Source organism: Balaenoptera borealis (assembly GCF_965194805.1).
Source record: "Balaenoptera borealis genome assembly, chromosome: 5".
Classification (NCBI taxonomy): domain Eukaryota; kingdom Metazoa; phylum Chordata; class Mammalia; order Artiodactyla; family Balaenopteridae; genus Balaenoptera; species Balaenoptera borealis.
The window spans coordinates 12,152,051-12,175,767 of record NC_138862.1 but is presented as its reverse complement, the minus strand read 5'-3'; the positions used below and the strand labels follow the sequence as shown (position 1 = coordinate 12,175,767).

The 23,717-nt window shown below is 41.7% G+C and overlaps 1 protein-coding gene across 2 annotated transcripts in view; it reads left to right on the top strand.

The window, feature by feature from the left end:
* IFNAR2 (interferon alpha and beta receptor subunit 2) overlaps positions 1-23,717 on the top strand; it is a 33,390-nt gene that overhangs the window by 5,894 nt on the left and 3,779 nt on the right. Inside the window, exons 2-8 of one of the 2 annotated variants that reach the window (XM_082395068.1) lie at positions 8,434-8,525; positions 9,634-9,675; positions 10,893-11,016; positions 12,366-12,538; positions 14,559-14,719; positions 16,136-16,304; positions 21,783-21,913. In XM_082395068.1, the coding sequence (XP_082251194.1) occupies positions 8,471-8,525; positions 9,634-9,675; positions 10,893-11,016; positions 12,366-12,538; positions 14,559-14,719; positions 16,136-16,304; positions 21,783-21,913 (855 nt within the window). In that variant the 5' untranslated portion in view covers positions 8,434-8,470. The remainder of the gene's footprint in view (positions 1-8,433; positions 8,526-9,633; positions 9,676-10,892; positions 11,017-12,365; positions 12,539-14,558; positions 14,720-16,135; positions 16,305-21,782; positions 21,914-23,717) is intronic. The other variant, XM_082395069.1, reaches the window with a different exon arrangement.

Here is a 23,717-nt window from a genome sequence, read left to right as displayed (position 1 = left end):
GGAAAGTTCCCTCTATGCCTACTTTCTGCAGGGCTTTTATCATAAATGGGTGTTGAATTTTGTCGAAAGCTTTCTCTGCATCTATTGAGATGATCATATGGTTTTTCTCCTTCAATTTGTTAATATGGTGTATCACATTGATTGATTTGCGTATATTGAAGAATCCTTGCATTCCTGGGATAAACCCCACTTGATCATGGTGTATGATCCTTTTAATGTGCTGTTGGATTCTGTTTGCTAGTATTTTGTTGAGGATTTTTGCATCTATGTTCATCAGTGATATTGGCCTGTAGTTTTCTTTCTTTGTGACATCTTTGTCTGGTTTTGGTATCAGGGTGATGGTAGCCTCGTAGAATGAGTTTGGGAGTGTTCCTCCCTCTGCAATATTTTGGAAGAGTTTGAGAAGGATAGGTGTTAGCTCTTCTCTAAATGTTTGATAGAATTCAACTGTGAAGCCATCTGGTCCTGGGCTTTTGTTTGTTGGAAGGTTTTTAATCACAGTTTCAATCTCAGTGCTTGTGATTGGTCTGTTCATATTTTCTATTTCTTCCTGGTTCAGTCTCGGCAGTTGGTGCATTTCTAAGAATCTGTCCATTTCTTCCAGGTTGTCCATTTTATTGGCATAGAGTTGCTTGTAGTAATCTCTCATGATCTTTTGTATTTCTGCAGTGTCAGTGGTTACTTCTCCTTTTTCATTTCTAATTCTATTGATTTGAGTCTTCTCCCTTTTTCTCTTGATGAGTCTGGCTAATGGTTTATCAATTTTGTTTATCTTCTCAAAGAACCAGCTTTTAGTTTCATTGATTTTTGCTATTGTTTCCTTCATTTCTTTTTCATTTATTTCTGACCTGATCTTTATAATTTCTTTCCTTCTGCTGGCTTTGGGGTTTTTTTGTTCTTCTTTCTCTAATTGCTTTAGGTGCAAGGTTAGGTTGTTTATTTGAGATTTTTCTTGTTTCTTGAGGTAGGCTTGTATTGCTATAAACTTCCCTCTTAGCACTGCTTTTGCTGCGTCCCATAGGTTTTGGGTTGTCGTATCTCCATTGTCATTTATTTCTAGGTATTTTTTGATTTCCCCTTTGATTTCTTCAATGATCACTTCGTTATTAAGTAGTGTATTGTGTAGCCTCCATGTGTTTGTATTTTTTACACATCTTTTCCTGTAATTGACATCTAGTCTCATAGCGTTGTGGTCGGAAAAGATACTTGATACGATTTCAATTTTCTTAAATTTACCAAGGCTTGATTTGTGACCCAAGATATGATCTATCCTGGAGAATGTTCCATGAGCACTTGAGGAAAATGTGTATTCTGTTGTTTTTGGGTGGAATGTCCTATAAATATCAATTAAGTCCATCTTGTTTAATGTATCATTTAAAGCTTGTGTTTCCTTATTTATTTTCATTTTGGATGATCTGTCCATTGGTGAAAGTGGGGTGTTAAAGTCCCCTACTATGATTGTGTTGCTGTCGATTTCCCCTTTTATGGCTGTTAGTATTTGCCTTATGTATTGAGGTGCTCCTATGTTGGGTGCATAAATATTTACAATTGTTATACCTTCCTCTTGGATCGATCCCTTGATCATTGTATAGTGTCCTTCTTTGTCTCTTGTAATAGTCTTTATTTTAAAGTCTATTTTGTCTTATATGAGAATTGCTACTCCAGCTTTCTTTTGATTTCCATTTGCATGGAATATCTTTTTCCATCCCCTCACTTTCAGTCTGTATGTGTCTCTAGGTCTGAAGTGGGTCTCTTGTAGACAGCATATATATGGGTCTTGTTTTTGTATCCATTCAGCCAGCCTGTGTCTTTTGGTGGGAGCATTTAATCCATTTACATTCAAGGTAATTATCGATATGTATGTTCCTATTCCCATTTTCTTAAATGTTTTGGGTTTGTTATTGTAGGTGTTTTCCTTCTCTTGTGTTTCTTGCCTAGAGAAGTTCCTTTAGCATTTGTTGTAAAGCTGGTTTGGTGGTGCTGAACTCTCTCAGCTTTTGCTTGTCTGTAAAGGTTTTAATTTCTCCATCACATCTGAATGAGATCCTTGCTGGGTAGAGTAATCTTGGTTGTAGGTTTTTCTCCTTCATCACTTTAAGTATATCCTGCCACTCCCTTCTGGCTTGCAGAGTTTCTGCTGAAAGATCAGCTGTTAACCTTATGGGGATTCCCTTGTGTGTTATTTGTTGTTTTTCCCTTGCTGCCTTTAATATGTTTTCCTTATATTTAATTTTTGACAGTTTGATTAATATGTGTCTTGGCGTGTTTCTCCTTGGGTTTATCCTGTATGGGACTCTCTGTGCTTCCAGGACTTGATTAACTATTTCCTTTCCCATATTAGGGAAGTTTTCAACTATAATCTCTTCAAATATTTTCTCAGTCCCTTTCTTTTTCTCTTCTTCTTCTGGGACCCCTATAATTCGAATGTTGGTGCGTTTAATGTTGTCCCAGAGGTCTCTGAGACTGTCCTCAGTTCTTTTCATTCTTTTTTCTTTATCCTGCTCTGCAGTAGTTATTTCCACCATTTTATCTTCCAGGTCACTTATCCTTTCTTCTGCCTCAGTTATTCTGCTATTGATCCCATCTAGAGTATTTTTAATTTCATTTATTGTGTTTTTCATCATTGCTTGGTTCCTCTTTAGTTCTTCTACGTCCTTGTTAAATGTTTCTTGCATTTTGTCTATTCTATTTCCAAGATTTTGGATCATCCTTACTATCATTATTCTGAATTCTTTTTCAGGTAGACTACCTATTTCCTCTTCATTTGTTAAGTCTGGTGTGTTTTGACCCTGCTCCTTCATCTGCTGTGTGTTTTTCTGTCATCTCATTTTGCTTATCTTACTGTGTTTGGGGTCTCCTTTTCACAGGCTGCAGGTTCGTAGTTCCCGTTGTTTTTGGTATCTGTCCCCAGTGGCTAAGGTTGGTTCAGTGGGTTGTGTAGGCTTCCTGGTGGAGGAAACTAGTGACTGAGTTCTGGTGGATGAGGCTGGATCTTGTCTTTCTGATGGGCACGTCCACGTCTGGTGGTGTATTTTGGGGTGTCTGTGGCCTTATTATGATTTTAGGCAGCCTCTCTGCTAATGGATGGGGCTGTGTTCCTGTCTTGCTAGTTGTTTGGCATAGGGTGTTCAGCACTGTAGCTTGCTGGTCATTGAGTGATGCTGGGTCTTGATGTTGAGATGGAGATCTCTGAGAGATTTTTGCCGTTTGGTATTACGTGGAGCTGGGAGGTCTCTTGTGGACCAGTGTCCTGAAGTTGGCTCTCCCACCTCAGAGGTACGGCCCTGATGCCTGGCTGGAGCACCAAGAGCCTTTCATCCACACGGCTCAGAGTAAAAGGGAGAAAAAATAGAAAGAAAGAAAGAGGCTATAATATAGTGAAGTAAAATAAAGCTATTATAAAGCAAAGCTATACAGACAAAATCTCACCCAGAAGCATATACATATACACTCACAAAAAAAAGGAAAAAGGGAAAAATTAATATATCCTGCTCCCAAAGTCCACCTCCTGAATTTGGGATGATTCGTTGTCTATTCAGGTATTCAACAGATGCAGGCACATCAAGTTGTTTGTGGAGTTTTAATCCGCTGCTTCTGAGGCTGCTGGGAGAGATTTCCCCTTCTCTTCTCTGTTCGCACAGCTCCTGGGGATCAGCTTTGGATTTGGACCCGCCTCTGCGTGTAGGTCGCCTGAGGGCGTCTGTTCCCCGCCCAGACAGAACGGGGTTAAAGGAGCAGCTGCTTCGGGGGCTCTGGCTCACTCAGGCCGGGGGAGGGAGCGGTACGGAGGAGGCGGGGCGAGCCTGCGGCGGCCGAGGCCGGCATGACGTTGCACCAGCCTGAGGTGCGCAGTGCGTTCTCCCGGGGAAGTTGTCCCCGGATCACGGGACCCTGGCAGTGGCGGGCTGCACGGGCTCCCGGGAGGGGCGGTGTGGAGAGTGACCTGTGCTCGCACACAGGCTTTTTGGAGGCGGCAGCAGCAGCCCCAGCGTCTCACGCCCGTCTCTGGGGTCCGCGCTGATCGCCGCGGCTCGCGCCGTCTCTGGAGCTCGTTTAGGCGGCGCTCTGAATCCCCTCTCCTTGCGCGCCGCGAAACAAAGAGGCAAGAAAAAGTCTCTTGCCTCTTCGGCAGCTGCAGACTTTTTCCCGGACTCCCTCCCGGCTAGCTGTGGTGCACTAACCCCTTCAGGCTGTGTTCACGCCGCCAACCCCAGTCCTCTCCCTGGGATCCGACCTCCCGAAGCCCGAGCCTCAGCTCCCAGCCCCGCCCGCCCCGGCGGGTGAGCAGACAAGCCTCTCGGGCTGGTGAGTGCTGCTCGGCGCCGAGCCTCTGTGCGGGGATCTCTCCGCTTTGCCCTCCTCACCCCTGTGGCTGCGCTCTCTTCCGCGGCTCCGAAGCTTCCCCCCTCTGCCACCCACAGTGTCTGCCCGCGAAGGGGCTTCCTAGTGTGTGGAAATCCTTCCTCCTTCACAGCTCCCTCCCACTGGTGCAGGTGCCGTCCCTATTCTTTTGTCTCTGTTATTTCTTTTTTCTTTTGCCCTACCCAAGTACCGGGGGAGTTTCTTGCCTTTTGGGAGGTCTGACGTTTTCTGCCAGCGTTCAGTGGGTGTTCTGTAGGAGCAGTTCCACGTGTAGATGTATTTCTACTGTATCTGTGGGAAGGAAGGTGATCTCCGCGTCTTACTCTTCCGCCATCTTCTCTCCTCCCTCTCTTTGTTGGCTTATTCTAAAGCTTTTTCTTTTCTCCCATGGTGTCTCTCAACTTGCCCGTTTTTTTTTTTTCTATTGAAGGTCATTCTAAGTAAAAAAATATAAATTTAATTACTAACATGAATTTTACCATTCTCCTTTACATTGTGCAAAAGCCAGATCTAAATGCAAATGTAAGAGCATTTAATCCAAATGAAGAATCACCGAATTACAATTGGCATTTCATAGCACACAAAATAGCAGACTTGAATTCAAGCTAAAAACACATTAAAAAGTCCTCTTGACTATCACGCTATCAGGTCTCACCCAGGGTTTTCTAGAGAAATCCAAAAGATTCCAAGTCAAAATTGCCATCTACCACCCATGAGCTATCCAGGCACCTCAACTTATCCCATAATATTGTATCCATTCAGAACATCCACAGAGACATCTTTGTGAGATGTGATGTCATCTCCCATCGTTACTCCTCAGCAGAGGGCCTGCATGATTGTGGACGTTCCCTAGGTGCTGGGCGCACCAAGGTTGTAGAATGCCACTTTGGGTGTGACTCCCTTGTTACCTGGTCATCTGTCCTGTGGCCTCTGGTCCCTCTGTTTTGTTCTGATGGTAGCACATCTTTGCCTTTGTTCTGCATCTGCAAAACCTTCCCTCTGTTCAGCAGCTGAGAAGTACACACACACAACTACACAATGAGAAGCCCCACTCTCCTGCTCTGAGCCAGGGGACGCCTCCTCCCTCTCTTTGTTCCTGGTGACTCATACTCCACTTCTAGTTAGATTTCTGGTACTAGATTATTGCTTGCTTGGAAAATCTAATTTCCCATCTTGGCATCCTGCCTGGATTTGTTCATGAATCTCCTTAAGACTCTCCCCGACTCCAAACAGAACAGGCTTCCTGAAGCGCTCGTTACTCTCATCTCTGTAGCCAGGGCCGGCTTCAGTCCCCAGGGACCCTGCATGTAGAAGAGTCCCACACTTGGTTTATTGCTCTCCTGTGGTTGTCTTGAAATTCTTAATCATTTTATCTTTGAAGTTGTGTTTTGTTAGTGAAATCTGATGGGACAATGGAACACACGGCAGGCTTGGAGTCTCAGTTCACACTTGGGTCTTACTCGCCCCTTCTCTGCAGGATGGGGACCCTGCCTGGCCTCTCTCTACACCCCTTGACCGTTGACACTCTTTTCATGGGGGCAGCAGCTGGGTTGCATCGTGGGAGACTCCCATGTTGCACTGATGCCCATCTGGCGTGCGTACAGGGAGGGTAGGCCGGGCAGACTGGAAGCTGTCCCCGGCCCGCCTCACCCAGGGAGTGGCTAGCTGGTCCATCGCGGGTTAAGTTTCTAGGTCAGCCTTGATTCAGGTACATAGCGTGGCCAGGAGCAGAGGTTTAAAGACATTTCAGCGTCACCAGCACGCTGTGGATTGGGATAGCAGATCCTTGGAAAGGGGAGACTCAGGGTTTGATTTTCCCAGAGCCCATCCCAGGCTGATGTGTTGGGTGGCTAGCAGGAGAGGGTTCCCAGCATCCTTCAGGTGCAAGTGCATGTGTGCACCTGTGGGGAGTGGCACTGGCCCTGAGTATCCCTGTGCATGAGAGAGTGCTCCTTGGGCTGGCTGTGTGCCTGGGGGGACCGTCTCTTCCTCCTTGCTACCCTCCTGAGTCTGGTTTGCTTCTTGAGTTTGCTACTTCAAGGCATGCTCGCATTTTCATTTTGACTCGGGGCTTGATGCTGCCTCAGTGTTTTGCGGGACAGAAGAATACCCAGTTGCTTGGATGGAGGGAGACAAAAGCTCCGAGGGAGAGAAGGAATGAGACCGATTGGGGGTTCCTTAAAATGTTTGAAGAATTCCTTTCTCACCTTGGAGGGAGGAAGAGTCTGTAACTCAGAATGCAAGTGCTAAGAAAGAAAATACCTTTAAGTCTGAAAGCATAGAACCCAGAAGTTTCTGCATGGTTTAAAAAACACAAATAGCACTGGCAAATCAAAGGACAAGTGACAACGGCAGAGAAAAATAAAAGAAGATGTGATTCATATCGCAAAGGGCCAGTTTCCCTCATACTTAAAAAGCTCCTTCAAACCAATAAGAAAAAAAAGCAACAACTCAATAGAAAAATGGACAAAGATACAGACAGTTAACAAGAAAGGAAATAGCTCTTCCGTATATGAAAACATGCTCAGTCTTACCCAGAATAAGAGAAATACAAAATGAATATTAGTCCGAAGACAACTTTGCATTTATGAATTTGATTTTTAGAAATCCAAGAGCTTGATGGTTATCATGATCATAATTATTATCCATCCCCACAAGCTCTTCCTTTGTGGGGAAGCAGAAATTCTCACACGTCGCAGGCAGTTGTGTACGTTGGTACAGCCACAAGCGGCGAGAGTGTGACTGTTTCTATCAAAATTACAAATGCAGGAACTTCCCCGGTGGTCCAGTGGTTAGGACTCCGTGCTTTCATTGCAGAGGGCACAGGTTCGATTCCTGGTCGGGGAACTAAGATCCCACAAGCCACACGCTGTGCGGCCAAAAAAAAAGAAGAAAAATTACAAATGGCCCCTCTGTGCCAGGTCTCTTCTGTCTGCCCCTGCAAACCCAGCCTCCACCTTCCCCACCCTTTACTGTGCCCTGGGATCCTGTCTTGTATGGGTACAGCTGCCCACAGCCTTGTCCTGTGACTTCTGATTGGGTTCAGCCAATGGGGAGCCCCAAGTAAGAGAAGACAGTGAGGAATGTTTATCCCTCAGCCCCCCTCGTTGCACAGTCACTTAGGGTCGGCTTACATCCTAGCTCCTCACACAGGATTCTCTCCTTCCAAATTCCAGTGTTGATATCTTCCCTCTGCACCTCAAGCCCAGGATGATAAGAACCCCTGCTGTTGTTAGTTTCAGATACTACACTCTTCCTTATGGTTGGCCTGCATCTGGCTATTTACACATTTGTAAATAGTCCCTTGATTAAAATCTTCCTCAAATTATCCTAACTTGAATGTGCTATTTCCTGCTGGGACCCTGACTGATACACGCTTTGGCCTAGCAATCCTACTTCTGGGAAGCTTTCTCACACTTAGACGTGACATGTGCAGAATAAGGCATTTCCAAGATTATCCATTGCAGAAACAGTTGGGAGCCACTCAAATGTTCGTCGTGGAGACTGATTATATAAATCATGGTACATCCGTAGAGTAGACTGTGCAACTATTTTAAAAAACAAGGAAATTCTCTTTGGTGCTGATGTAGAAAGATCTCCCAAATATATTTTTAAGTAGAAAAAGCAGGAATTGGACAGGGAATGTATATGCTATCTCTGTGTAAAACAAAGGGGTGGGGGGGATAAGAGTACATATTTGTTTTTGCTTATGCATGAAGATATTCTGAAGGACTCACCAAAAAAAAACAAATAAAAATCCTTTTCTGAAGGAAGCAAGACTTTTCACTATTTACTTTTTTGTATGTTTAAAAGTTTGGAACCAAATGACTGTGTTATCTGTTCAAAAGTTGAATTTAAAATTTCTCCCTGCCTAGGTAGGGAATTGGTCCCAGAAGCTGAGGTAAAGCTGCTCGTGTAAATGGGGTAAATGGTCCAGCTCCCAAAAGGGCAGAGGAAACATGGAATCAGGAATTTCCTGCTGATCTTTCATTGTCTTGTCTTTGCCCGTTATCTTTGAAGTTTAATTAGACACTTCAGCATTTTGATCACCTAATATTGATTGCTTTTCAGATGTGAAAGTAAAGAAAGGACATATAAAATAACAAAGATGCTTTTGAGCCAGAATGTCTCAGCGGTTGGACCACTTAATTTGTATCCCATGGGTAAGTGTTACTTTTCTCATAGTAACACTTTTCTCAGGGTCCTTTTTCTCATAGTAACACTTTTCTCAGGGTCCTTTGCCAGGGACCCTGTTAGGGAGTACCCAATTGATTTCCCTGCCTTGAGGATCCAGTATCAGCTGCCCAATGTCAAGAGCCAACTGGAACGTAGATAGGAAACAAACATTAATGGTTTGATTCACAATGGGTTTCTGCCCTACTGTTGTCTTAGGAAAACAAACAAATAATAATTGACTTAAGGCTCAATAATGAACGGGGTTAGCCTCACTGTAATTTGAAGAGTAATTTCCCTGAATACCTTCATTCTAATCCAGGGTGGAGTTTATCACTCTACTCCTACATTTGGAAAGAGGCCAGACGCCTTATCTCCCTCCTCATCACAAAACCAAACAGTCATCCCTGAACTTTGGTTTCCACACTTCATTTATTATTGATTTCTTTTTCTATAGTCCTATTCATTTGTGCCTTTTCTTTACCATTCTTTTGATTCTATTTCAGTATCACTGTGTCATCTGTTCCATAGTTTATCAGTAAGGTATCCATGAGTGGGACACTTCTCCCCCGACAAGTGCCATGCATTGGAGAGTATATGACAGCCTTGGTCCCCCACCTACTAAAAATGCCCCTAACCCGCCACCCGACTCGCCAAGTCGTGGTGACATCCAGGAAACAAATGAGAATCCCCACTTCCCATCACCAAGACCTTTCTTCTTCCACCAACCCTGGTAAATATCTTTACCTTGGAAGTTTTTTAATTAGCAACATGCTTATTCATATTCTGAGAATTGTTCCAAACAGATGACTGCTTCTCAGGACAGTCCCTCAACCAGCCAACCCTCATGACTAGTATCAGCTCCCAAACATCTTATTTTGGATCCAGTCAGGACAAAACATCCTTAGACAATGCGCTGCTTATACCAAAGTCCGCTCTCTAAGAACCATTTACTTGAGCTTTTTTCGTTAGCGTAAGAAAAGTCTCAATCCAATATAAATACATCTGTGAAGAAGAATCCCAGACTCAGAGCAGCAATTGTAAATTGAACCTGGTGAAAGTGTTGTTGCTTGTCTAACATGTTTTTCTTCTTCCCAGTGCACATCAGCCTCATGTTTGGTATTTCGTACGTTTTGCCTGGTAAGAGATTTTTCTTGGCTTGACAAAACTTTGTGTAAGGGTCAGAGTGTTGGAGTGACCATTTAGAAGTCAAAAGTGTGGGAAATTTGATTCCTGATCCCAGATCTGTTGCCATTTTGTTTGAATCTTTTTCCTCAAATACTTTCCCTGTTAAAGGAGAATTTAGCCAATACCGGTTTTCACATTTGTCTCATAAAACTATTATAAGAAATTAACACTAGAGTTAATCTTTAAACCCCTTAAAAGAATATTCACCTCTTAATATTCTCACTAGTAGAAGAATGAGGAGACACAGACTGTGCCAAACAAAAAAATCATCCAGAAATAATTTCCCATTAATTTGCATTCTTCCACCTGCTACCTGGTACCTGGTACCAGATAAAGGAAATCACATTTTTTAAACTAAATTTCTTACCTACATATAAACCTGTCCACAAAACATCACTATGTGTTAAATATGTATCCAGCCTTGTGAAGAGCACTGGGGGAATGAAGATTTGGCAACCAAAAAGCAAAGGCCCAGGTCCTAACCATAGGAAACTTAGATGCTTTTTGAAACTTTAACCATATAAGGCAGGGTTTGACAAATGCAGCTGTGAAGTCTCCTTTGCTGCTGCCACTTCCCAGCTACCTAACATTACATAACTCAACGTCTCAATTTCACAGTCTGTAAAATGGGTTTGTTAATAGCACCTATCAATACTTCAGCATAGGCTTGGGGATGAAATGGAAGATTCAATCTGGACACACATTCTCCCTCTCCTCTCTGTGATAGGGAATAAGCACAGTGGGGAATTCAGAGGAGGGAAAGCTTGCCGTGGGCCAGGCTACTTAGGGGGACTGGAGGAGGGGTCGAGGGTTGACTTGAGAGGATGGGTGGCCCAGGATGACATAGATTGTTTTGATCCAAACAGCCGCTGAGAGTCGGTGATAATTGGGTGAGCCCAAATTCTGTTTACACAGTGCTGAGTTCCTGTTTCCTAAGCTTGTCCACCCTGACAATGTGTTACTCATCTATTAATTGTGTTAGCTCATTTCTCGTGTCCAGCAAAACCAGTTCCTTCTGTGTTTCCAAGATCCCAGGGCTCTTGGGAGGGCTTCTCTGCTAGAAGTGTCGGGCTCCAGATCCCAAGGGACAGTTTGAACAGTGGCCAAGGTACAACGCTGGGCTCCAGGTTTCAATCTTTCTTTCTTTTTTTTCCTCTTGTTCCCTTTAGATTTTTCAGATGAATCTTGCACTTTAAAGATGACATTACGAAATTTGCAGTCAATCTTATCATGGGAATTTAAAAACCATTCAGTTGTACCAACTCACTATACATTATGGTACACCATCATGAGGTTGGTTTGACATTTCATTTTTCTCTTGCTAAATATATTATCTTTCTATAATGTGGGGAGTGGGGAAGAGGTGATCTTACTTGTGATAGAGCTTTTCTCTCTCTCCCCCTCTCTCGCCCCTTCTCAATTTTGGTTTTTTAATCAGAGCTTTAAAAGTCTAAAGACAAAAGACCCATCCATTTTTAATTACACTGAATACTTTAATAACCCAAAGTTATTTTTGACAAAGCTTGCATTTAGAACCAAAGCTAATTTCTACATGTCAAAGCCTCAGAAGCAAAATAATTATTGTGTCTGTTTTTCACAATTATTTCTCTAATTCAGTAAGTCTGGGTGTTGAAAAGTGCTGCATTTTCTGAGGACAGAAGTCCAAAGATCTGGTGATCATATTGATGGGTTGTGTTTACTTTCCTTTACTCAGGGAGGCATGTGGCACATCAGAAAGCTGTGTGGCCCAGACTAAGACAGGCCCAGGTCCAAAGTCTGGCTTGGTCACTAACCAACGCAGAGTGCAGCCTCTCTGTGCAAATCTTCCTACTTAGGGGTTGCTGAGGGACTCGTGACCTAATGGACGGAGCCCTCTTTGGCTCTCTTCTTCCCACATCTAACAATCACCCTCCTAAGCCATTACTTTGATCCAGTAGCCCTTCGGGGTGTCCTTTTGTTGGCTGTTTATTTGGCTTATAGCTCTTGCTGCTGCTGACTGACCCGCTGGAGGGCCTCTTGTGGGGTTCGCTTTGGCACCTGCTAAAGTCGTTAAGTTTCTCCCTGCGTTAGGCAGTCACATGTATCGCCCACCTACCTTTTTGAAGCTTAAGAGAGCAGATGTCTGTGTTGTCCCCATATAGCACAGGCTGACTTAGGACTGGACCATGTGGTCCTCAGCCAGAGAGAGAGGGGGTCTCAGCAAGGCGCATTCATGATTGTCCTGTAGGGGCAGGGAGATCTGGGGCCTCTGCCATGAACGCCCAACATTTGCTCGTTCATTCATACAGCAAATATTTCCTGAGCACCTACTACATGCCAGGGGTCAAACCATGAACCCAAATCCCCGCTCTCTTGGAGCAGACATTCTGAAAGTAGGCAGAGATATCAGTAAACAAAGATATAATGGGGCAGGCGGTGGCAAATGGTATGAAGAAAAATAGAGACAGGAAAGAGGGATCAAGAGAGAGGGGTGGGGGGCACGGGGTAAGGTGTTCCATTTGAAATAAGGTGGTGAGGGCAGATGACAACACAGGGACATTTGAGCAGAGCTAGACAGGAATGTGGAAGTGGGGCTTGCAGTTAATGGATTCTCGTCACATAAATGCTGAAGTTTTCTTTTACCATTTCTTTGCCTTTCAAAGTAAACAAGAAGATATGAAGATCGTTGGGGACTGTACAAATATCACAAGATCATTCTGTGACCTAACAGATGTGTGGGTAAACATGACAGAGATGTACATCCCCAAAGTGGTTGGATTCAGAGGGAACGCAGCTCTGGTCAGTTGTATGGGCTCTTTCTTCCTGGCAATGGACAGTGAGTCGATCTTGTTTATTATCTTCACCATCATCATCTTCAAGGTCATCGTCATGTGCTTTGCCATGAAGTAGGAAGTTCTACCAAGGTGTTTGAGACGCAGGGTTAAGGTTCACCTCCTGGCCCTGCTACTTCCAACTCTGTAACCGTGGAGTGGTGACTTTTCTTCTCTGAGCCTCCGTTTTCTTCTCCCAAAAGTGGAATGCTAACCTGTCCTTTGCATCCATGCCTGTACGAGGCAGGCATTCAGGCAGTAGTAGCTGCTGTTTTTCTTTTGAATTTATTTTTTATTGAAGTATAGTTGACTTGCAATGTTGTGTTCATTTCTGGTGTATAGAAGCTTCTACTTTTTGCTTTGTTTCACAACCCGACAGGAAGTGGAGAACGGAGTTCAGATGGCCTGTAAGAGCTGTCACAACTCCTTGGGCCAATGTTTTCCTTAATACTTCAGCCCCTGCCCCAGATCAGAGCCCAATAGCTCTTGCACGTGTGAATGCCCAGATGTGTGCACACGCGGGGCCCAGACTCAGAGAAGACTGGATCCCAAGAGCGGGTCTGCCCTCTCTTTCTTTCCCTACAACTGGAGTCAGCTCCCTTTGGCACTTGTGTTAACAGCTACAGAGCAGCTGGCAGTGGCTCTCAGCCAGACCCCATCACTTCTTCAGTGTCCTGATCTGCAGCCTGTTTCCAAGAGAAAGATTCGGCTTCAGGGCCCTGTTAAAGGCTGTGTAGGTGTATACTCGCACATATGTGCTTAGCAAAGCACGTATTCAGATGACAGCTGAATCCTGCTGTAGCAAACTTAGATACTGATGAGCTTCTCTGGAATTGTGGAATTGCCTGTTTGTGTTTGTGTCCACAGAGAAAAGAAATAACCCAACTTATAGAACACGTTACTCAGACCATTAAAGAATGTATATTAAAATAGTAATGAGATATCATTTTTCAAGGCTCAAAATGGTAAATATTAAAAATATGTAAATACCCAGATTTAGAGGAAATGCAGGGAGCGTGCTTTGACACAGCCTTTCTGAAGGTATTTGGCAGTATGTATTGAAAAGTTTAACATGTGCCTGCTCTAATCCAGAATTCCATTAATAATTTGTCCTAAAGAAATGATTACAGCCAAATGCAAAGATTGAGCTCTAAGAATACTCATTGCTGTATAGATTCTATTCAGAAAACTTAGAGCCAATCTAAATGTTCAAAAGAGTGAATCAGTTAAATTATGGGACAGCCGCTTAGTGGAATAGAATTAGCTGTGAAAATTTATGATGAAGAATCAGGGTCAGCGACTTTCTGTAAAGGGCCAGAGAAGAAACACTTTGGACTTTGTGGGCCATGTATGGTCTCTGTCACAGATCCTTCATTTGTTCACAACTCTTTCAAAAATAACAACCATTCCAAACTTGCAGGCTGTGCAAAATCTAACCCACGGGCCATGGTTTGCCAGCTCATGATGTAGATAAACATGCATTAATATGTTTATGAAATAAATTAAGTGAAAACATATACCATGCAAAACAGTGTAAGAATAACTTAATTTTAGTTTAGATGTGTGTGTGTGTATGTGTGTGTGTACACTAGTTCAGTTTTTATATGTGTAGATATATTTACACACGTACAGCATGGACAAAAGAGGATTAACCACATTCAGGGACAATCCTGTCTGTATTTTCTGATATTTCTGCAATGTTTATGTATTATTATTATTATTATTATTATTGTATGAGAAGAAGTCATTTTCACTCTTGTGTTTAGAATACAACCTGAAAATTGGGGAAATACTGACTTTCATCCCAAAATCTGTCTTCCATTTCTTGTGGTAATAGTAAACAAATCACTTCACTTTTATTGTTCTCAGTTTTTCACCAATAAAAAATATATATAACCCACACCACAACGAGGGCCACGGGGAATTAAAAGACAGTTGTAAAGAGGTATGGTTGTATCATGACAATGGTATCATTATGGTTATGCTATTTATTGACTGACCTTGGGCTTTGTCTTGTTTTCTAAGCACTGCCTTTGGACCCACCAGAGTTTGAGATTATTCGTTTTACAGACCACGTCAGTGTGAATGTGAAATTTCAGTCTGTCGCTCCCAAGATACTAAATGAGGAAGAATTACAGTTTTACCTAGCATTAATTGAAGAACAATCAGGGGGGATCGTTAAGAAGGTAAGTGGTCAAAACAGTCCTGAGTTGGCAATGAATACATTGCCAAAAAAAAAAATCTGTAATGATTTGAACAATTACAACTGAAGGGTCTAGGCTTCAGTGTGGTCTGACTTCAGGAAAGAGGTCTCCGTAGTTTCTGTATAAAGGGAAGTAGAGAGATGCTGTGGTAGCTGGAGGGAAAGGTGAGGTCGAGGGAGGGACTTTTTAAGATGGAAGAAATGACAGCATGTTCGTGTGCAGAAGGAGTGTTCCGGGGGGTGCAGGGCAGGGAGCAATGTCTGGGGGAGGAGATGAGAGTGGACGGAATCTCGTGAGCATGAGACGGGGTTGGCCTTAGGCTCGGAGCAGGGACTACGCATCCGAGTCACAGTGGGAGGGAGCTTCCGGTGAAACAGGCAGCAAGCATTGCCGACTTAAGATCACACGATGACCACAGTGACTAATGCCAGGTATGCAACCCAGGCGTTCTGACTCTCCACTGTCGGTTTGCAGTTTCCCTTCGAGGACAGCCCTCTCACCATGACACTTCCTCTGGTTTCTGGCCCTCTTCTTCCTCATTGCTTGTTTTCCAGGCATGAGCTTTTAGTTTGCTACGGGGGCGGGATGTTAAAAAATAAATCCTCCTCCTTTCAAATATAAACTTGCAGAAAAATATTATTATAGAAGGCTGTGTTTGAGCTGGTGGAAATCCTCATGTATAAAACTACTGATAAGGATGTACTTTGAAAACTATAAAACATTATACAAAAGTTATTCTTCAGGAAAGAACCTTCAGATCATCTCTTTAATTCCAAAATGGAACAGAAGTAGCTGGCGAAGAAGAGGCAAAGTGTTTTTAGGGAGAAGACAGGGAAACTAGACATCAGCCTCAGTTCTGCCACAGATAAGCTGTGTGGCCTTGAGGAGGTTACTTAACCACTCTGAGCTGCAGTTTCCTCACCTGGAGAATGGGAAGAATGCCTGCTTTGCAGACTCTTTTGGTAATCAAATGAGTTAATATGTATAAAAGCAATTTCTGAAGTATAGACACATATCATTAATGAAATAGGATAATCTTATTTTCTTATTTTTGCAAGATTATCTTACTGCAAACATGACATCATGGAGACCTTTACTCCTCGTTGTGACTTTTTCCTCATTTGTAAAAGGAAGTTGTTAGACTAGATTTCATGGTTTAAAAATGTATGTGTGCATGTGTGTGTGCGTGTGCATGTATGTGTGTGTATACGCGTACATGTAGTTTTGTGATAAATTGCTTGCCCCAAGTAACTTATAAAATACTTTTTCTTGCCAAGCCTGTGATATTTCTATCCCTGTTTAAGATTTGAAGACAAATCTCCAAAGACTCTCTTAAGGCTTGCCTCTAAATGAAATTCTCACTTAAAGTCTTACTGATTTTTTTGTTTATTTTTACAGCATAAACCCAAAACAAATGGAAACATCACTGAAAATTTCAGTTATGTCATCAACAAGTTAATTCCAAAAACAAACTACTGTGTATCTGTTTATTTTGAGCCTAAAGATCCGAGAAAAATAAATAGATCTCCCTTAAAATGTACCCTCTTTCAACCTGGATGGGAATCAGGTATGACAGTTTTTGAAAATTCATGTTTTGCTTTTACTCTGAGGGAAAACCTGTTTCAAGAAAAGAATCTGAAAGTTGTGGAGCACTAAAGGCATTTCTTCCAACACAGGCACATCACAGAGATGTTTTCTGTCAGTCAGTCTCTACCGTGTGGTGGAGTCACTTTTATGTTGCCATACCATGGGGACAATCAGGTATCTTCCTTTTTAACATCAGAAATCCTCCTGAAGTGGAAATGCTTTTATTTCAGGGAGTCAGGATCAAGTTCAGTTCTGTGTGCCCTTAGCCCAGCCATTATTCAAGCCAAGAGCTGGAGGAGGCTGGGTTGCTGAAACAACTGCCTGCAGAGGTATCAAAGGGTAGAATGATGGATGTGGTAAGGTTCATATATGTGGCCTGGCTCTCAGGAAGGTTGGCTGTAGCTCATAGATGAAAGAGAAACTTGCCAGTGTGGATGAGATAGTCACTGCTGAATGCTGAAAGCCCTTCTGTGGCCAAGGCATCAGAACAGTACACAGCATGCTCCCCGAACCTTCCTTTGAATGGAGGAATTTGCAGGGAGAACAATCCATCAGCCTTAGGAACATCCACTGCTGATTATTTTCTCGGGAAGTCACTAGGTCTCCAAAATGTTTTGCCAAAAGTGAAAAACTCCCCCGCAAAGAAGCCTTTCTGAATTTCCCAACCCCAGTGAGAGTTTCTTTAATGCTCTGATCTACCGGAGTAAAAATAAAATAAGATGAGATTTATAAGGAAGTGACTGTAAGTGCTATGGCTTACTTGTGTATGAAGTGAGTTTCACTAACCAGTGCCTGGCATATCAAGGTGCCTGGTGTTTGCTATAACTCCAGGCAGTGTGATTTTGTTCTCCAGTATTCCTCAGAATCAAATGATACACAGGCTAATTTTAAAGGAATGATACACAGGCCAATTTTATTTCATGACTTTAGCTTAAATAATTTATATAATGTCAGTTAAATATGGGCAAACCTAAAACTGCATACAGATTCTTCATGCCTACAAAAATGTAAACCCCAAACAAATTAACATATCTGTGTTCTAACACCAATTCTCAACATCAACCAAGTGTCCAGAGGTTCGATTCATTTCTGATACTACAGGGAGTTAGCGCATGCCCCACAGGTTAAGGGGCTGAGTCCCACAAGACTGCCTTCACTACAGATGCCAGCAAGTCCTACAAGTCCTACAACTTGCCATACAAGTCCTAAGTCCCCAGGCTACCCACACTTCTGTCCAACCTGGCTACAAATTCAGAGGTTCCCAGATTTAATAATTCGCTAGAATGACTCATAGAACTCAGGAAAACACTATGCTTACTCTTACCATTTTATTATAGAAAATACAAATGAGCAGCCAGATGAAGAGGTACATAGTCTGGAAGGTTGCAAGTGCAGGAGCTTCTGTTCTTGCAGAGTCGGGATACACCACCCTCCCTATACTTTGATATGTTCACCAACCAGAATTTCCCCAAGCCTCACTGTCCAGAGTTTTTATTGGGTTCATTACGTAGGCATGGTTAATTAAATCATCGACCATTGGTGATTAACTCAATCTCCAGCCCCTCTCCCCTCCCTAGAGGTCAGGGGTGGGACCAGAATTTCCAGAAGTTCAGCTCATTAACATAAACTCAGATATAGTGCCCAAAAGGCACTCCTATCACTGAGGAAATTCCAAGGGTTTTTGAAATTCTGTGCCAAGAACCAGGGACAAAGGCCAGATATTATTATTATTATTATTATTACTATACCATGATCTTATAAACAAACAGAACTGTGAAACCAATTGAATGAAGAAATTATTTCTCCTCTGCTCAGCAGAATACTTCTGTACTACAAATCTGTGGGGGGGCGGGGGGGGTTTCCCACACCAAACACTTCTTCCACATTAGCTCATTGGCATACAATTTAACTCAATTCTAACACCATCTGCTTGGAGAAAGCGTCAGATCCCACAAGTTAAGGGCTCAGTCCCACAAGACTGCCCCCCCCCCCACTTAAACACAGTTGCAGGTTCACGTTGTCACGTGAACTCTGACCAACGAGCTATAAATTGGAGATTCCCACCATCCTCTCCTTGGCTTTGATAATTTGCTAGAATGGCTCACAGAACTCAGGAAAACAGTTTACTTACTAGATTCCTGTTTATTATAAAAGGTTGCAACTCAGGAATAGCCAGAAGGAAGAGATGCATAGGGCAAGGTTTGGAAGTTCTCCAAACCCCATCATTTAGGGTTTTTAAGGAGGCTTATGTAGACATGACAGATTAAATCCTTGGCCATTGGCAATTACTTCAACCTCCCGCTTCTCCCCTCCCCAGAGGTCAAGGGGTGGGGCTGAAAGTTCCAACTCTCTAAATCACAGGGTTGGTTCCCCTGGCAACCAGCGCCCATCCTCTGGGGCTTTCCAAAAATCACCTCCTTAATGTAAAGTGAGGTTGAGAGGGGCTTGTTATGAATAACAAAAAATGCTCCTTTCACTTTCTTTGCTCTAATCACTTAGGAAATTCTAAGGATTTCAGAACTGATGACAAAGACCAAATATGTACTTCTTATTATAAATCACAATATCACAGCAATAAAAAACTCAGTAATATGACATGACAGACAGTGGTTTGCTGAAACTCAGTCTGCACTTAGGTGAATCCAAGCCTGACTAAAGGCACTGCTTCTTTGGAAGTTGATATCCTTGTTCTGTGATGGTTCAGTGTCTCCCCTGACTTTTCTCTGTTTCACCCACTAAAAAAGAAATGGTCATGCAGCAGCATGCTGTCCCATCACTTCATGTTTCCTTGGTGTGAACACATCACCTTGCATATTGTCAACCTCCATTATTTTTATCATTACATGAGACAGTTAAAGTACAGGTGTGCCTCACTATCCAAATATTTCATGTCCCAATTCTTGTCTGAAACTTCAGGAACCAAGTAGGTTCATATAACGTGGCCCCTCTCACTATCCAAACTGGCCGTGTGAGCCACCCTCAACTAGCCAAACTCAGGGACCAGGTGGGGAATTCCTGAAGGATGACCTGGAACCAGAGTTAACTTACTGGGACTCAGTGGTGAACACTGGTATCTTAAGGCAGTATTGATATGGGGGAATTTAGTCCAGAGAGCTGGAGAAATGTCTCCCCTTTGTCAAACATTAAACTAATTGGTTGGCTTTTTTCAGTAAGGTCCTGAGGGAAAGCTGTGCTTATCCGTTTGACAAAAAAAAATTTTTTTTGGCCGTGCCACATACATGCACAGCTTGCGGGATCTCTGTTCCCCGACCAGAGATAGAACCTGTGTCCCCTGCAGTGGAAGCGCAGAGTTCCAACCACTGGACCACCAGGAGTTCCCCATTTGGCAAATATTTATCAGGGGTCTACTATGTGCCAGATTCTTTGCTAGATACTGGGGATACAGCAGTGAACAAAACAGATAAAAATTCCTGAGCTTATAGAGCTTATATTGGGAGACAGAGAAACAAGATTAAAAAATAAAATATATAGTGTGTTAAGTGATGGTAAGTACTATGGAGAAAAATTAAGCAGAAAGGGTGCAGGGAGGGGGGCAATTTCAGGTAGAGGGTGGTAGGTCTCTTTTAAATAGGGTGGTGTCTTGTTTACATTCCCTAGAAGCGGAGCCAAAACCAAAATTCTAGTTCAAGTGACTCACTGGGGCAGGAGGAGGGGTGGACACATGGGTCAGAATTCTATGACATCATTGCTTCTCCAAAGAAATCACTTTGGTTCACAGAATCCTCTTCAGGAATGTAAGCTCTATATGTGTAAGAATTTTGTATTATAAAGGTGTGCCTTTATGGCTAGATCTGATTCTAGAACTGCCATTGATATGACATGCCTTCATTCATTCTTCTTTTTTTTTATTGGAATATAGTTGATTTACAATGTTGTGTTAGCTTCAGGTGTACAGCAAGGTGAATCAGTTATACATATCCACATATCCACCCTGTTTTAGATTCTTTTCCAATATAGGTCATTACAGAGTATTGAGTAGAGTTCACTGTGCTATACAGTAGGTCCTCATTAGTTATCTATTTTATATACAGTAGTGTGTATATGTCAATCCCAATCTCCCAGTTTGCTCCCCCCCCTTTCCCTCCAGTAACCACGAGTTTCTTTCTTACATCTGTGACTCTGTTTCTGTTTTGTAAATAAGTTCATTTGTACCATTTTTTTAGATTCTACATATAAGCATATGGTATTTGTCTTTCTCTCCCTGACTTACTTCACTCAGTATGACAATCTCTAGATCCATCCATGTTGCTGCAAATGGCATTATTTTGTTCTTTTTTTTGGTTGAGTAATATCCCATTGTATGTATGTACCACATCTTCTTTATCCATTCGTCTGTTGATGGACATTTAGGTTGCTTCCATGTCCTGGCTATTGTAAATAGTGCTGCAATGGACATTGGGTGCATGTGTCTTTTCTAATCATGGTTTTCTCTGGATATATGCCCAGGAGTGGGCTTGCTGGATCATATGGTAACTCTGTTTTTAGTTTTGTAAGGAACCACCATAGTGTTCTCCATAATGGTCTTACCAATTTACATTCCCATCAACAGTAAATGAGGGTTCCCTTTTCTCCACACCCTCTCCAGCATGTATTGTTTGTAGGTTTTTTGAAGATGACCCATTCATTCTTGATGGGAATGAAAGGGGTTTGTGAATCTTCTGCCATCTGAGGGAGCAGACCTTCACTGAGTTTCTTTCTGTTCATTCTTTAACCTTCTGAAAGACTTTAAAAATATATGAGCCATCTTTACTTTTTCCTCTCCTGTATTTGTTTTGCCTGAGGCTGTGGCTATAGGATTAATATTAATAAAAGTCTTTCTGGAAATTTAAGAGAGCCTTAGTTATGTAACTATTGATTTCTTCTCAGTCCAGTTGGACTTATGGAAGAAAGCTATTTTCATTCAGAAAATTGAAATTTTCCAAAAGTAATTTTGACAAGAAACTAAAGGAGAACTCATAACAGGACAAAGCAAGTTCTTGGCTCCTGGCATGGCCAAAGTCCAGCTTCAGAGTGATGCAGTTGTTTTCTTCAGACAAACTCCCCTTTTCCACTCCTCCCTGCCTGTCGTGCATGCTAACTGTACCTATTGAGCATTGGAGACCTGACTAGTGTGACTCAGAAAGTTTTTGTTTTTTTTAAATTTTGATAATTTACACTTGAATGGTCACATGTGGCTAGTGGCTACCATATTGGACAGTGCAGTTATAGAGCATAATTATCAACTGGAAGAAATTTTACTTTTAAAAACTGAATTTTTATCATTTTTTTAAAATGTGTACTTGGATTACTTTCCATTCTTTGGTATTTAACAATAGTTTTTCCAACTTTTGCCCCCTTGATAAACCCCTCCACCGCCAGATCAATGTGCATTTAATCCCAACCACAATTGTTCATTGGATTTATTTTGAAATAAAGCCATTTAATTTTTCATCAACAGAGTCATCAGAATCTGCCACAATAGGAGGAATAATTACTCTGTTTTTAATAGCTGCTGTCATCATAAGCACTGTAATGATGCTGAAACAGATCGGTTACATATGCTTAAGAAATGATTTACCCAAAGTTTTGGTACGTATTTTTTTTTTAATTCCTGTCTTTATTTTTCATTTTAACTTAAGAATTTTTATTATACGCTTAAATATTTTCACAGAAGAAAACCCCATTGTCTCAGAACATCAAGGTGTTTTATCACTCTGGGTTCTTTTCCATCCCTATAAACCTCTATTTTGAATTTTCTGCTTTCTTTTTATACTTTGTCCACATATGATTTTCAATAATCACATAGTTTTCCATTGTTATTAATGTCTTCTTTTTCCCTTAATCATTTCTCAACTGTAGGGCATTTGGATTGATTTCTTTTCCTTTCATGTCTGTCTTTGGCCATTATGAATAATGCAACGAACATTTTTATACAGGTTGTCTTTTTAGTTTGGATTACTTCCATGGAATAGATACACAAAGTGAATTTATCTTATATAAAAATATAAAGAATTATTTTATAATGCTAGTGTCAACATAGAGATGGACACCTTTCTCCAAAGCTCTGCTGGCATTAATTAATCATTTTTTCTACTTTTGTTCATTTATCGTAGTATAACTGTCCCCCAGAGTTGCTCTTATTTGTGTTCATTGTTAGTGAAACCAGCCATTTTGTCTTCATATTTTCTCTCTGCTACCTGAGGCATATTCTTCCTGCTCAGAGCCTTTAGCACTCAGCCAAGTCTGGGTATTGATCTTACATATTTCTAAAGCCTCCTCATGTGTTTTGACTCAAGCACTTTGCCCATCATTTTTCATTTTCCCTATCGTGTCACTTTCCTTCTACATTAGAAAATAATCAGAAATATCTTATTTTTCTATGTTTGAACTCATTCACCTTCTTCTTCTAATTTTTTTAACAGCCACAAATAAATATCCCTCCACAGGTGATAAAAGTGTAGTCTTTTTATTTTTTAATTCTTTTGTTTCTTTAAAATTTTTTTAATTGAAGTATAGTTTATTTACAATGTGTTAGTTTCAAGTGTACAGAAAGTGATTCAAGTGTACAGGAAGAATATATATATATTCTTTTTCAGATTCTTTTCCATTATAGGTTATTACAAGATATTGAATATAGTTCCCTGTGCTATACAGTAGGTCCTTGTTGTTTACCTACTTTATACATAGTAGTATGTTTATGTTAATCCCAAATTCCTAATTTATCTCTTCCCACCCCTGTCCCTTTTCCCTTTTGGTAAACATAAGTTTGTTTTCTATGTCTATGAATCTATTTCTGTTTTGTAAATAAGTTCATTTGTATCATTTTTTTTAGATTCCACAAGTAAGTGATAGCATATGATATTTGTCTTTCTCTCTGACTTTCTTCACTTAATATGATAAACTCTAGGTCCATTCAAGTTTTTGCAAATGGCATTATTTCATTCTTTGTTATGGATGATGTACTCTTCTTTTTCTTGTTCTTATTTGTTCAGGTTGGGTTGGGGGAGGGATTGTTTGGGGGGAGGGGTGCTTTTGGAGTTTTTAATTACCATTAGTGTTTGAACCTAGATGGCATTTGGTTGTAGCTTATGAGAAGTAAATTGCTCTGTGTTGGATTTCATCCACACTATGATCCCTGTATTGCAAGAATGGTTGGTTTTTATCTATCAGTGTAACTTTTATCTTTGTGTCTTTAACAATGTATATTTTGAATCTTTTATGTTAGTGTTCAGTTGCAAGTTTATTCTCAGCCTTCACTCCAACTCTTCTGTTGGCCATGTACTGCTTTGGCCTTGAGGTCTTAGGCAAATCCCACTCCAATTCATATTTCTCATGCAGCCTTGAGATATAAAGGCCCCTAGCACCACACCCATCACCTCCTAGGTAATCTTCT